General features: G+C 50.9%; 1 protein-coding gene across 1 annotated transcript; it reads right to left on the reverse strand.

The window, feature by feature from the left end:
- Positions 1-3,666: 3,666 nt before the first annotated feature.
- On the reverse strand, positions 3,667-14,938 carry NECAP2 (NECAP endocytosis associated 2). Its single transcript, XM_014447832.1, has 8 exons — positions 14,930-14,938; positions 14,645-14,867; positions 12,431-12,535; positions 12,267-12,348; positions 11,213-11,321; positions 8,487-8,664; positions 5,642-5,726; positions 3,667-4,910 (listed from the first exon to the last, which is right to left on the reverse strand). Exons 1-8 carry the CDS (start codon positions 14,936-14,938, stop codon positions 4,862-4,864), a joined length of 840 nt encoding a protein of 279 aa, XP_014303318.1. The 3' UTR covers positions 3,667-4,861.
- Positions 14,939-15,588: the final 650 nt, after the last annotated feature.

The following is a 15,588-nucleotide window of genomic DNA, read 5'->3' on the forward strand; positions in this document are numbered from 1 at the left end:
CCCCGGGTCTGTCCATAGAGCGTTTTCTTGGGACGGGCACTTGTTGAGGGCTCTGCATCGGTCGCATTTACTGCTTCCCACAACGCAGCAAACTGGGATGATTAGCTCTTTTGCATAAAAGGGAAACTGAAGATTAAGCAAGTGGAGCAGCGTCCCGCAGCTGCAAGGTGGCAGAGCAGAATCGGAACCCACAGCCAGCTGCAAAGTCCCACTGCGGCCTTGGCCTCGGCTCCTGCTTCCTGGCCTTAAAGGCCTTAGACTAAGTTCTGGCCTCAACCAATCGCCCAAGCAGCCTGAGGGAGCATTCCCGCCCGCCCCCCCTCGGAGCCCAGTGTAGCAATACTGAGGCTCCAATAACTTGACCTGCAGGGAGAATGTCTTTGTTTTCCTGATTGTCCAGCAACCTTGGGTGAGGTCCTCTGGCCTCAGTTTGTTTATCTGTGAAATGGAACCCCATCTGCTGCCCCTTCCTTCTCACAAACTCCTGTGCCAACTGGAATGGGATAAAGCCAAGCGGAAACCTTGCTTTAGCACTAAACAGTGATGTCCTTTCTATTTGGAACAATACATTAGGCTCTACCTGCCTACCTCTGTTCTTGAAGGCAAATCATCCATTTCAAAAGTGTAGGCTGGTCTGCAACTCCCCGGCTGAGGGAGGGAGGACTGTGCTTTGTTTGAAAACGGACGTTGAATTTTATGATTTTGTGTTTGGAAAACAGTAAACACCCAGAAAGAACAGTAGCAGGCCTGTGGCTGATGGTTCTGTCTTTCCCGTTGCAGGGCGACCAGGAGTTAATCTTTGTCAAAGAGGAGCCTGCTTTTTACATCTGAGAAACCGCACTAGGGGCTGCCAGTGTGCCCTTGGGGCTCTGTGACCTAGGGATGGCGCAGGCAAGGCTGTGGCCTGGGCCAGGGCAGAGAGAGCTGTTCGTCAGGGAAATTTGGTTCAACCCCTGGGGCTTGGACTATGGAGGGGTGAGAGGTTAGGTGGTGTCTCTGGCTCAGCCTAGGGGGGGCTGACTGGCCTCTGCCAGTAGGCCCCACCAGCCCCCAGGTGCCCCAGCATGGCCCAGGTCTGTGTCACCCTGTCTGGTGCCCCTAGACCTGCTGGGTCCCTACCCAGGCCCTAACGGGCTCATGACCTCACCAGTCCGCTTCTGATCCTGCCTGTCCCTGCAGGGCCCTCATTCCAGAGTGTTCCTCATCGCACCAGGAACCCATCCTTGCCCCTCCCTCCAGAATGCCTGCGTGATGCCTGGGCCTACCGGGCCCTCTCTGTCAGGCCTCCGTTGGTGAATAGTCTCTGCACCTCACAGGCAGCCTATACTGGCTGCGTACCACAACTGTGCCGCTGCTTCCTCTTATATTTCTTCACTCTGTCCTCAGTCCCCCTGAACATTTCTGCAAAACAGGACCTATGCTGCAAACGGGTTCTAGGATTATTTCCATTTTACAGGTGAGGAGACCGAGACTCAGAGAGGAGCAGTCACACACAGCAGGAGTTTTGGGGGCTTCCAAGCCATATCTTTCCTATAATCACATGAGATTTTTGGAGGCAGCAGACACGGCTCCTTTCTCCTTAACCCTCCTACCTCCAGAGCCCAAGGAGGCTCCTGCTGGGAGGCAGGTACTTTCACCAGCCTCCCCCTTGGGAGGTTTCCCGATGCTGGGGCTGGGTCCCCTGTTGTGCTGACTCAGTGCTTCAGCTCAGCCTGCCTTATGGTCATTTGAATCCCCAGGGCCGCTGCCCGCCAGTCACCCTGCCCCATAACCAGGTGGTGCCCAGCCCAGCGACCCCCGGGACCAACTGCCAAGAAGGGAGGTGTGCTGAGTACTCACCTGCTCACCGCAGTGGATTCTAAATCTGCAACTCGTAACTGGGAAGCAAGTGACAGAGTTACTCCCCCAGGTTGCTAGGGCCAAGAGCCTGCCTAATCCAGGCGCTAAGCTGGGTTGGACTCTGCCCACCATCAGCAAAACCACATTAACCCGGAGGCTTCAAGTTCAGGTGTTCTGGTTAACTGGATTTGATGGATAGCTTATTTTATTTTAGAGAGATAAAGGAAGGGGGAAGAATGAGAGAGAGAGAGAGAGAGAGAGAGAGAGAGAGAGAGAGAGAGACATTGATTTGTTGCTCCACTTATTTATGCACTCATTGGTTGATTCTTGTATGTGCCCTGACTGGGGATCGAACCCGCAATCATAGTGTATAGGCATGAGGCTTTAACCCACTGAGCTATCCGCTGGGCGGTGTGCCGCAGAATTTTAGTAATTAGTTTGTGTGCCATGAGATGAAAAAGGTTGAAAATCACGGACCTATGGAATAAAGACCCCCCCCTTGGCCTGTCATTCAACACCTGCCATATTATTGCTTTAATCCACGTGGAGGGAATGGGAACTTCCACGTATTAAGCAGGTCCTATGTGCCAGCCCTATGGGCAGCACCGCTCAAGTATATCAACTTGATTAGAAGCACGGATGCAGGAGCCAGACTGCCTGGGTTCCAATCCCACCTTTGCCACTTAGTAACTATGTGACTGGGCAAATTACATAATCTAACCCTCCCTCAGTCTCATAATTTGTAAAACTGGGATGATGAAATGAGTTTTATGTTGAGTGCACAGAACAGGGACTAGCACAGAGTAAGCATTACACAATCGCTACTATCAACGTAAAGGTGATTAAGACCAAACTATATGATGGGCACCTGCTAGCACTTTATATGCCTCATCTGAGTGACACCTGGGTTAAGGAAGGAGTCTGTGGCCACACATCTAACCAGGAGACAGCCTAGACCCGTGGTCGGCAAACTGCGGCTCTTTGGCCCCTTGAGTGTGGCTCTTCCTAAGCCTTAGGAGTACCCTAATTAAGTTAATAACAATGTACCTACCTATATAGTTTAAGTTTAAAAAATCTGGCTCTCAAAAGAAATGTCAATCATTGTACTGTTGATATTTGGCTCTCTTGACTAATGAGTTTGCCGACCACTGGCCTAGACCCAAAGCCCAGGTCTGTCTCCAGAACCCAAGTGCTTACCTTTGATGGTCTGTACTGCTAACGAAGAAGGGATCCCCTAGGTCTAAACTTCCTCATTCTCAGCTTCCAAGCATGTAGAAAGATAGGAATGATGGGAAATAGAAAAAGCTTTCTCCTCCTGAGAACCCATTGATGCAATTTCCTTATCCTTATTCATTGGGCACGAGGATCCTCAATTCTACTTTTCTTTGTTCTCCCTATACTAAGTGGTTATTTCCATAATAAGAAATAACAACTACATTGTTTTTACAGAACCCTCAGGAAAAAGTGCCATGGCCTTTTTGAACTTTATTTTTTGACCTCCGTATGCCTGTATGCCCTTAGTATTTAGGGAGATGCTTCCACAGGGAGGTCATGGTGGGCCAGGGCCCCCGTCCATGTTAGAAGGCAAGGAGACCAGAATGTCCCAGGATGGCAAAAAGGTTATACTCTTATAGATGCAAGGGGAAGAAGGGACTGGTTGCCTTAGAGCAACAGGGCCCAATTCTCTCACTTTGGCCAACCTAAGACCCTGGCCCAGACTTTAATCTGTACACGTGATCAATGGGAAGCGGTGGTTGTGAGCTAGTCCTAGCATCCTGGACGGTTTAGGGGCCATGCCCCCAAGAACAGGTTTGCCTTAGACATACATTGACAGAAGTAAAAATATTTATTTTTTTATCTTAGAAAACTGGCCCCAGAAAATGGCCAATACTTTTTTCAGTTCATCATCTTGACCCTTCACAAGAGAAATCTTTTCATCAAGAGGTAAAGTATGTTGATAAAAGCAATTTTAGAGATGTGCTCAGATAAAATTATTTTGTATAAACCAGCAATACAGGCAACACTAAAGTTCAGTCTGAGCTCTGTCATGTACAGTCCATGAAGGAGAAAAGACAGTAAGAGGTTGTCTGCAAACAAGGCCTTTAAGAAACCAAGAAAACTCCAGTCCACCAGGAACTGCACCGTGAGCCTGGGAACCCCCCGAGTTGCCAGGAAGGCTGAACCCCCACCTCCAAGAGAGCAGCTTCCACTTTCCTGCCCAAACACCGTTCCACCTGGCTTCCAGCGCCTGCCTCGGCTCTGCACCGCCTACCTGGCCTGGGAGACAGGAAACCAGGACACGTGGCTGAGATGAACGCCGCTGCCTGAAGCTCAGGGCAGCACCTGCGGCCCACAGTGAGGAATGAGTTCAGAAGCGCTTTTGGGGCACACTGCAGGAACGGTTCCTTTTGCAAAGGTAACAAGTTAGTGCAGATCAGCCCATGAGCAAAGCAAATATTAAAAATTCTAGAAAGCTGGTTAATGCTCCCAATTTCCCTTCTGATTGTCTGTTCAAGCTGCAGCCTATAACCTGCTAGAAGCCAGAAGGAAGCCCTCCTCTGAAGGAGCCGTGCCGGAAGTGGCTGCAGCCAGCGGGAGTGCAGAAAGCTCCCCTGCGCACAGGGGTCCCGAGGCACCGGTAACCCCGAGAAGGGCTCATCTGAATCCAGGCGGCACACTGAACCCCTTCTTTTGCTTTTGGGGGCTTGTGTTTATTACAGGTCACTGTGGTGGAAGTAGTAGTCTCAGTCTCTCTCACGTCAGAGGGCAGACAGGGATAGGGATCCTGGAGCTTGTCTTCTCATGTTCTGGCTGCACAATGAAGTCCCAGGAAGCAGTGTGACATGGTGACAATTTACTGCCTAACGGCCCAGTCTGTCAAGAGAGTCAGGCAAGGACGAGAGGAGCGAGTCATGCTCCAAACAGAGGCTGGCCAGGGAGTGCTTCGTCTTCCTTCCTTCGGCCCAGATGAGGCAGCTCCTTCCCAGAAGCTGTGTGAGGATTAAGAAGAGTTGTGCTCAGCTCAGAACTGGACCCAGTCGGTGCCTGGCTGAGTCTGGCTGGAAGTTGCCCTGTGAAGGGAAGACAGGGAGGGGAGAGAGGGTTTAGATGTTTGAAACTACAAAGCAGATAAAAGGCGGCTTCTCTCTGGACAAAGAGAGCTCCATCAGTAAGTTGCCACATTTCTGCCATCTTCTCAAGAAGTCAGCTCTGAATATTCTAGAGCAGAGGTCAGTAAACTGGAGCTCAGGGACCAAACCTACCCCCCTTATTTTACAAATAAAGTTTTATTGGCACATAGCCATTCATTTACATATTGTCTGTGGCTGCCTTTGAGCCAGAAGAGCAGAACGGAGTAGCTGAAACAGAGACAAGATGGCAGGAAAATTCTAAACTATTTGCTATCTGGTCCTTCATAGAAAATGTGTGCTGACTCCTGTCCTAGAGCCTGGAGCAGTAGGATTTTAGCACCTTTTCACCCGACCCCAGGTAAAGGCTTGAAATGTTATGGGGTCAGAGAGGCCTAAGGATGGGCCTCAGGGGTCCCAGAAGGAGAGGCCAAGGCTAGAAGCCAGGTTAATTCTCAGTGCAGTGCTCTGGGCGGGCTGGGCCAGGGGGAGGAAGGAGGTGCTGGGAACAAGCCAAAGCACTTGACGAGGGAGTGTGAAGACCAGAAAGAACTGCAGGAGGCGGCTCCAGGCCACCTAGCAGAGGAGCAACAAAAAGCCTTCCTGGAGAGAGCTGTGCCACCCATGCGGGTGCTCTGGGGCTCTGTCCCACCACAGAGAATGTGACTCCTCACCCTGTGGATTTTGCAAAGTCTCCCCAGATGTCAGCGGTGGCAGTAGTGGCAGGCGTGGGCTGCGGCCAGGACACAGTGGCGCCTCCTACTGATGTGGCCAAGTCCGATGGGTAGGAAGAGAAGAGAAGGAGACAGGAGTCAGAGATCTTTTTGGTTTTCTCAGTGACCCTGAAATCAGTCTCATAATTCCAAGTGGCTGAGAAGGACACACACAGAGACATGCTTTTGGGCAACTAAACATCAACAAGTTGGCACATTTCTACCATCTTCTCATGAGCCCTTGAGGGCTCCTGGAGAAAAAGCAGAAAGCCACATACAAGGTGGAGGGGAGGGGTGCCAGTGAGGGCGGGTCACACACCATCTGTCACACATACCTGAAGTTGACCCTATTTTTTAACAGTTTATATTGAAAATCTGTTTAAAATTTACCCTTTCACCCTGGCAGGCATGGTTCACTGGTTGGAGTATCGGTCTGTGTACTGGAGGGTTGTGGGCTCGATTCCCAGTTAGCATGTACCTGGTTGCAAGTTCGGTCCCTGCCCCCCATCGGGGTGCATGAGAGTGAATCAATTGATGTATCTCTCTCACATCGATGTTTCTCTCTGTCCCCCTCCCCTTCCACTCTCTAGAAATCAATGGAAAAAATATCCTCACTCCTCGGGTATTAAAAAAAAAAAAAAAAGAGTACCATCTCCTGCCCTGGCTTCTTGAATGGAAAATGCCCACCCAAACTGCAAGATCATCTTCACACAAAGCCCTCAGTCCAGTGTCAGGATCATCCAGCTAAGACAACTGTGTGTCAGACATGTGCCAAGTCCTGAGAGCTAAACTGATTAGGGGTCGGGAGAGCCATCCAGAAAAGGCACCACAGAAGCTGCTATCTGTGCACCTCTTTGCCGAGGTGGGTGGCGCAATGGGGCCCCAGTGCCTGCTTTTGTGTGTTTTAGGCACCTCCCTGGACAGTGCTGCCAACTGTCCCGGTGCCTGCCATCCTCTGCCTTCCCACCAATTTGTTATTTCTAATCTGCTCTGGGCTGAGACCAGATAAAACTCAGGCCCTCAACGGTTTAGTTTTATAGTTCACCACGTGCTTAACATCCCTTATCTCCTCGGAACCTCACCACAGTGCCTGGGGAAGACTCGCCAGGACCAGCTGTGTGACTTTAAGCAGGCCACTAACTCTCAGTTCCTTACGTCTGAAATGGAGACGGAACAGTGACAGAACAGGACTGTCTAAGGATTAGTAAATTAATTTATATGGAATGCTGAGAACAGGCCCAGCACAGTGACAATAACATTAGTAAAATGGGGCTAACAAATGTGAGCGCTTACCATGTTCATAAGGGACATCACATTTGATCGCTACAAGAGACCTATATTGTAGGTATCATTACTACCCCATCCTACAGATGAGAAGGCTGAGGCACAGAGAAGTGGCAGTTTTCTGATAGCACACTACTGATAAGCTAGAATTTGAACTCAGCCAGTCTGGTTTTGGAGCATACAGTAAATGCTCAATAAATATCAGCTAGTCATGACTCTTATCATCCAACACCATTTAGTTTGCAGACATGCTAATTGCCTATTGTTCACATCAGCACATAAACCCTTGAGAGCAGGGACTTGGTATTATACTCACACTATCCCCAGGGCCTAAAATGCTACCACCTGACACATAGGAGGTTCTTCATGTAATCTGCTAAAAAGGCACCAGCAACCGAGGGAAAGCCTAAGACAGTGGCTCTCAGACCTCAGTGCACACACAAATAACATTAAGAACGCAGATTCCTGCCCCGCCCCCAGCGATGCCCAGGCAGGTGGTCCTGTGACCTCACTGAGAACCAATGCTGAAAGAATAACCCCTGGGGCGAGGCGGGGGGCTCGCTGCCTGCTGCTCCCGCCACTTCCTGGGCTGGGTGTTCCCCAAAGGGCTGAAGTTGGAAGCCTGACCTCCAGATAGGGGAGCCAATGTCCACGAGCCTGGGATGGAAAGAAAGCAGGCTTCCTGCCTGGATCCTGCCTCCAAGCTGGTGAGCAGTGTGTGGAGAAAGTGGGCTGGTAACAATCACCCAGCCTGGGGCCGGCCAGGGCATCAGGCAGGGTGGGGAGGCTGGGCTGGGAGGCCAGCACCAGGTACTAACTTCTGGAATTCCGGGGTCTCTAGAAGGCATTCCTTACATCCTGGAACAAGCACCACACAGCCTGCTGGGGGGACTGCCTCTCAGCTTCTCAGCACCCCGATGGCCTTGCTCCAAACGAAATGTCCAATTTCATTCCTCACCGCTCACCTTGGCGCTCCTGTGCTGCATCCACCTCCCTCAATACACCAGGTGTTTAAAAGTCTGAGCCTTTCTGCTCTTCTCTCTGAATGGAGTCCCAAGTGTTCCCTGCCCCAATCTCCTTCCTTCAGGGCCCGGCTCAATGGGACCTCTCTCCTGAAGCCACCCCGATCCTGAGGGCTGGCAGTGAGTCTGGTCTCCAGTCTCTGGCCTTTGACTCCTGTCTGGTTAATGACTGTGTTTCCATCACCCACTCACTCAATACTCACTGAGCAGCCTCTGAGAACTAGGGACCATGTGATGCCTTCACAAATGAGTTGAAGTCCCTGCCCATCAGGGAAGGACAGAAAAGACACCCTAAGAGTAAGTGGTGGGAATCAGGGGAACAGAGGAACCCTATACCGAGTGTGGGCAGGATCAGCTGTGCTGTGCTCACCTTCCTGCTGGTCACATACAGCTACTAAACGACAGATCAATGAGGGAAGGAAGGAAAATCAGCTGCCAGCAGGGAGAGGAACCCGCAGGCACAGACTTAGCAGTAAGTACAATCACCCCCAAGCACTAACCTGAACCAGGAGCAACTGCTGGCTGGGCGAGGGACCCCTCTACAGACAACTGCTCCCCAGGGGGAGGGATGAGGGTGGAGGGTTTTGCCCCCGGGGGAGGGGGCAGCAGGCTCAGTCCTCCTGTGCTGGCGGGCCGTGCTCGGGGAGTCCCAGTGGCTCCTTCCTTCTTCTTCATGTTCTAAAGAGAGGAGAGGAATGTGAACCAGTCAGTTCTGCTGGAGCCCCACCGCTATCAGAAAACCCCACAAGGAGGGCCAAGGTGACCCCAGTCCCAAACGTGTAAAACCAACAGATAGATGGTCAAGACCTGTCCAGCACTTCCATTGTTACGAGATGTATTCAACGCCTCACAATTCTAAAGTTATCACAAACACATTTAATTTTAACACCTGAAATTATTAATCATCGAAAAAGGCAAAATCAAACATACCATGATACACCGTTATGCACCCACCAGAATGGCTAAAACATAGAACACAACTGCTGACAAGGGTATGGAGCAACCAGAAGACTCATACTAGTACAGTGCCCTGGCTGGTGTGGCTCAGTTGATTGCTGGTCAGGCACATGCCCGCATTGCTGGCTTGATCTCAGGTAGGGGGCATGCAAGAGGCAGCTGATCGATGTTTCTCTCTCTTTCCCTCTCTCTAAAAATTAATAAAAATATTAAAAAATAAAAAAAGAGCACTCACACACTGCTGGTGGAGTGTCAGGTGGGTAAATGCCATTGAGAAACTGTAGAAAGCTGGGCACCTGAAGTGATGTCCCTGCAGTTCCCCTCAGACACAGACCCAACAGAAATGCCCACGTCTGTGCACCGAGAGACATGCGCTGGAACATTCTTAGCAGCACTACTTGTAATGGCCCCACACTGGAAGCTACCCAAATGTCCACCATCAGTTAAAGGGGTAAGTCATTGGATACATTCTCACAATGGGATATGCCACCACAATGAGAATGATTCATGCAACAGTGTGGAGGCCTCGCAAATACCACATCAGTAAAAGAAAGAAGTTGTACACAATAGAGTACAGAGTGTAAACTCAATTAATAAAAGTTGAAAACAAAATTCAGGGTATTCTGTCAGGCAGTGGTTACTCGAGGTAGGTAGTTACTAGGAAGAGGAGGAGAGGGGCGTACAGGGCGCTGATAACCTGCTTCTTGATCTGGAGGCGGGCCTGTGTGGGCAAATTCCGGTTTTAAAAATTCACTGAGCTCTGCACTTTTCTGTATGCGTATCATACTTCAATAAAACATTAAAAAAAAAAACAAAAATCTGAGCACCAAGCGTGAGCCAGAAATCTGGAGGAGTTATAAGGATGAAGACGACCTGGATCCCTACTTGTAAGGAAAGCAGCAGCTTAATCAAATGCTACGACCACAGCCCCGAGTCAAAAGCCCTCAGGGCTCAGTGTGAGTCCAGCTAGGCTGGCTGTTTCTAGCTCTAGGACCCTGGGCAAGTCCTGTCACCTCTCCAAGCCTCAGTTTCCTCGCCTGTAAAAGGAGAAAATATTTAATTCAGATGAGAAAGTGCCTGAAAACACTACCTGGCACACAGCTGCTCAGTAAATGTTAGTTTCCTCCCAGCAAGAGAAAGAATCACATCCCAACCAGTCCACTGCATTTTCTCTTAAGGGCCAGATAACTCCAAGGTCCCAAATCATCACTAGCATGAAGCAGAACAGAGGAGAAAGAGATAGTAAGTCAAGAGGAAGAGCATTATTTTAGGGTTACAAAGTTTCTTCAAAATCAAATCCATGTGGTCCTTGGTTCCCCCAAATTATTTCAACTCCACCCCCGTAGTCGATCAAGGCCAAGTCTTGGCAACCTCGCCAGTCCGATAGCAATTAATAGGGAAAAGCCAGAAGCAGGGCAGCTCAGGACAAAGACACAGCGAGCCAGGACCACACCACCAGCAGAAGGTACCCACGACTCCCTGTGCCCATCTTGATGTCTTCCTGCCCACAGCACCCCCAAAGCTTCCTTACTCAAGGGGTAAGGCCAAGACGCCGCTTGAAATGGGCACACTGACCCCCACTGTTAACAGCCAGGACAAAATTCCCAGCTCTGGCAACGAGTGACGGATATTCCTTCTCAACTCAAAGGCTTTGCACATGCTGTTCCCTCCCCTGGAGTCACCCTTTGACCCTTCCTCCCTTCTTTACAGGTCACTTCTACCAGGAAGCCTTCCAAGAATCTCATAACTCTGGGCTACATACACACCTTTCCTCTAGGACAGTGGTCGGCAAACTCATTAGTCAACAGAGCCAAATATCAACAGTACGACGATTGAAATTTCTTTTGAGAGCCAACTTTTTTAAACTTAAACTATATAGGTAGGTACATTGTTATTAACTTAATTAGGGTACTCCTAAGGCTTAGGAAGAGCCACACGCAAGGGGCCAAAGAACCGCATGTGGCTCCTGAGCCGCAGTTTGCCGACCACGGCTCTAGGAACTCATGGCCCTGAGGACATCCCTAGGTCACAGAACCTCTCCAGCCATGTTGTACTCACATCTTGACTTGCCCATCTCAACTTGAGAGGACAGCAGAGCCCTCTCATTCACCCCATATAGTAACTGGCACAAGGTAGCTGCTCCATAAACATCTGCCGGACTGATGAGCTGAATTGTGAGAAAGAGTGCTGGGCTCTGGACTGGGCTCAGTGTGGTGGCCACAGTATCACCGGGTCATGGCCAATACAGCCAAGCAAGGGTGGGACTCACCGCAATGTTGAGCTTGATGGTCTGGCCTTCCTTGAAGCCTAGGTCCAATTTGGGGCCTTGGTCTGGGTTCTGGGCTTGTTTTGCAAATTCAAATTGCTGTTTCACCCACCTGGGGGGAGGAAGACACAGGTGAGGAAAAGACCAGCTGCTCTGCATCCACACACTCACTTCACTACCACCTGCCATCAGTCCAGGACGAGGCTTTTATTGCAGCAGATGGTAGGGGAACGCAGGCTGGGGAGTGAGGCCTGAATTCAAATCCCGCCTGTGACACTTAAGTAGTTGCATGCATATCAGTTTCCACATCAGCAAAATGGGTTGAACAGTCTACGTCTTAAAGCCTGTTCTAAGAATTCAATGAGAACTTGGCCCTCTACTCCCCAGTACATGGCATGAGAACTAAGATAAGGACTCCACCCCTACCCCCCCACCCCCACCTCAGGGCTCATAAAGCAGATGGTGAGACACGACAGATGCTAGGTAGGAGAGAGCAACACAAAGGTTTTCCATAAAACTCCCATCCATAGCCACCTGGGGCAAGGGCCCCAGCACAGGGAAGAGCCAGAGGCCTGCTTGTGAGCAGCCACACGCTCCCCACTGGCTGGAAGCCAGAGGTGGAGGCCTGCGGATGGCAGGAAGCAGTCTCCCTGCCCTGCCTTTGAGCTTCAGAAAGGACCACCGGGGCACCTGTTGGGTGGCCTGGGAATCCAAGCACCACTTAGTCTATCAGAGCAACAGGCCCAGAAAAGCCACAGGAACCTGACAAAAACTCCGGCTGCTCAGGGGCTCATAAGGGAAGAAAGGTGACCCCTCAAAGTCTGGGCAGCGGAATGAGGTGGCAGAGATGGGCCTGAGGAAAAGGACATGACTTCAAAGCAGAGAGGAGGCCTGGAAGGATGCAGAGAAGCCGGCCTGTCCCAGAAGAGAAGTGAGTTGTCCTGAGGCTCTGCTGGAAGACAAATCGCACACCACCACCTGGGATCCTAACCTGGGAAATCATTCTGTCCAGGGGAGCAGGGAGGAGGCATGAGCACGTGAGTCCCGAACCACTCACTTGAAATGGTCCTGCAATGCAACGTTGAAGTCAAAGGCATCACCTCGGTCCCCAAAGCCAAGTCCAATGAACGCCCGTCGTCCTAGAGGAGGACACGTGATCAGTCCCACGTGGAGGCAGAGAACCCTTTCTCACGAGGAGGAAGCACCGAGACCCTCACGTACCATTTTCATCTTCGATGCGGATAACGAAGTACCTGCTGGAATCCGTCACGCTCTCCACGGCGGTGCCAGGAAACTGATCCACTGGGGCCTGAGCAAAGAGCTCCCCTGAAAGCACAAGTGAGGGTGAGCCCCGCGCCCCCTCCAACCTGATGTTCCTATATCCCACTGGGGCCTTTTTCCTGTGAGGCAGATGGGCAAACCTTACTCTGGGATTCAAATCAAATCCATTCTGGCTGAAGGGAAGACACAGAAATAGAACTAACGAAAGGTTTAAGTCAGATGCGGCTTAGTTTTAGTATTTCTCATTTAACCATTCCATCTGGCCACCCCTTCCATCTGTCTTACACATTTACATACCTGCCTGCACCCTGAGGGCCCTGGGACAGCTATATCACACCTTCGGAAAAGACCTGGTACCTGAGGCAGGACTGGAGAGGAGCCGGGGAACCCAGTGGAAATGAGGGAGAAAGTTCTTGCACCCATAGAAGAACCTGAAGCAGACCGATTTAGTCTCAGAGACAGAGCAAGAGGGACTGGTTTTAAACAGAGCCCTGGTGAAATGCAGCCCCGTGTCAACTACAGCTCTCCGGGGTGCAGCGCAACACACACTTCTGTGAGCATTTATGACTGGCACCATTTCCCCGTGTGCTGATCTTTGTTGGTGCTTTAAATATTTAACCAAATTATTTTCTACTGAAACCTGTGGTTTAGAGGTGACTGCAATCCAGGGTGAGCTGAATCAGAATCTGTGGGCCTAGAGTCCGCGGCTCCTGGTTCATTTCTCTGCCCCACCCGTTTGGTACCGGGGCATCCGGGACTCACCTGGATGTCTTCAACCGGGAGCAGTGGTTCTCAATCAGGGATGGTTTTACCTTCCCTTCCCCCAAGGGACATCTGGCAATGTCTGGAGGTATTTTTGGTTGTCACAACTTGGGGGGCAGGGGAACTACTGGCATGTAGTTGGTAGAGGCCAGGGATGTTGCTAAATATCTTACATTTGACTTGACAGCCCACAACACTCCCCTGGCCCCAAATACCACTAGTGCCGAGGCTGAGAATCCTTGGCCGAGTGATTGGAAAGCGAGAGTCAGACATGCCCCAGTGGGCATGACGCCAAGCTAAGAGCATCCTGGGTGAGGCTTGATCCTGAGCAGTGACTGGCTATTACATTAGGTGGTTCCCTTAAAGTCAGTTCCCAAGGGAACAGGTGTTCCATTCCCTTGTGACACCACCTGGCACATCCCAGCAAATCTCACAGCCAGAGTTCTCTGGCCTGGCCATGGCAGCTGTCTCCTCTACCTCCTCTGCAGACAATACTCACCCAGCCAACCCCATGCTCCAGTTCACAAAGCAATTGGATGGGTTCCCAACAACCTGGTGAAGTAGGAACTAATGCGATCCCTATTTCAACAAAAAGGAGACCAAGGCACCAGAGGTCATGTGACTCGCCCAAGGTCCCACAGCTCAGACACAAATGACACAGTTCTGAGAATTCATTTGCCTACGAGTCTTTGCACTTTATACCACTGCACGAAGAAAAATGTCTACATATTAGAAAAACAGACAACCGAATGTCGAGGCACCTGAGCAGGCACTGTGCCCGATCCCTGCTCTGGGGGCTGGGCTATTCCAGGCCGTACTGCCCTCCACAGCCCACCCGGAGGCACTGGTGGCACAGGGCTTCCGGAGCGATTTCCCCAAAGTGACACCTGCCAGCTGACCCCAACACCGCCCAGCCTGGCTCGTCCTCTCACCACAGAAAGAGCTAAGGAGGCAGTTCCAGCTCTTTCAGTTAATGGGCGTGGTTGGTCTGGGGAGTCACCATTTAGTCGATATACAGAATTCTTGAGCAGCAGAGCTCAGCGGCAAAGGGCTGTGTCTTCACCCAGCGTGTCTCAAGGCAACCTCTAGGCATTCCCACTTGGGACCAACCTGTAGGTCTCCTCTCCTTGGGCTCCAAAATTAGTATTTTTTTAAGGACCCCCCCAAAAGAACAGGTGCTTGGCAAGAAATGCCCCCTTTAGTGCTTGTGGACAGTGGCTACTACAATTAAAGGTGAGGGAATGGAGGAGGCTTAACGGTGCACTCGGGTCTTTGGTTTCCACAACAGGTTCCCATGACCCCCGAGAGGCCTCATCAGGCCCGGGCTGCCTCTCCCTTCGCACAGTGGGAGGCATGGCGCCTCAGCCCCGAGCAGGCCTCCCTTGCCTTTACCTGAGGTCCTGTCCTCCAGCTTGATGTAGGCCACCTGCCCTTTTGCAGTGATCCGCAGCCGGCCACTCCATGACGGCTGGTCCAGCTGCCACTCCGCAGCCCTAAGGGGACAAAAACCATTGAGCCTCTGCCAGAGGCTCCCGCTCCATCGCTCCAATGCCGGGGTGGGGATGGGAAGGGCATGTGGGCTGCTCGCTCTAGACCAGGGGTTGGCGAACTTGCTCTAAAAAGTGCCACACAATCTGTCACAACTGCTCTGCCATTTAACCGTGAGAACAGCGATACCCAGTACATGACGTATTGGTGCTCGAAGGGTAGTAACCAAATGGCCTGAGTGTGGCTGTATTTCAGGGACATTTTGTTAACATCGAAATCTGAAGTTCATATAATTTATAATTTTCACATCAACTCCCCAACCATTTAAAAATGGAAAAATCATTCTTAGCTTGTGAGCCATACAAAAACACAGTGGGTCTCAGTTTGCTGACCCTGGTTCTAGATTAGAGACCTTCTGTGAGGTAGGACTTCCAGTTTTCTTTCCGTAGAGGAAGTAGCTCCTGGGACCTGTTTGTTTAGGACACTGCTAGGCAGTGGTGGTCAGAGTGACCATGTGGGATCATTGAGACCAACTTGGGAGAAAAGTAGAGAGGGGAGCAATCATTAGCAGAGAAAAGGAGAGCAAGAGAATATCCACATGAGAAAAGTGAATGGATGTTGAAGAAACATTCCAAAGGCATTCTGGACAGAAAGAAACCCAGGGTGCGGCTCAGTGGTTGAGGGTCGAACCATGAACCAGGAGGTCCCGGTTCCATTCCTGCTCAGGGCACATGCCAGGGTTGCCAGCTCCTATGCCAGTAGGGGGCGTGCAGGAGGCAGCTGATCAATGATTCTCTCACCATTGACGTTTCTATCTCTCCCTTTCCCTTCCTATCTCTGAAATTTAA

This window comes from Myotis lucifugus, unplaced genomic scaffold, assembly GCF_000147115.1.
Source record: "Myotis lucifugus unplaced genomic scaffold, Myoluc2.0 scaffold_720, whole genome shotgun sequence".
Classification (NCBI taxonomy): domain Eukaryota; kingdom Metazoa; phylum Chordata; class Mammalia; order Chiroptera; family Vespertilionidae; genus Myotis; species Myotis lucifugus.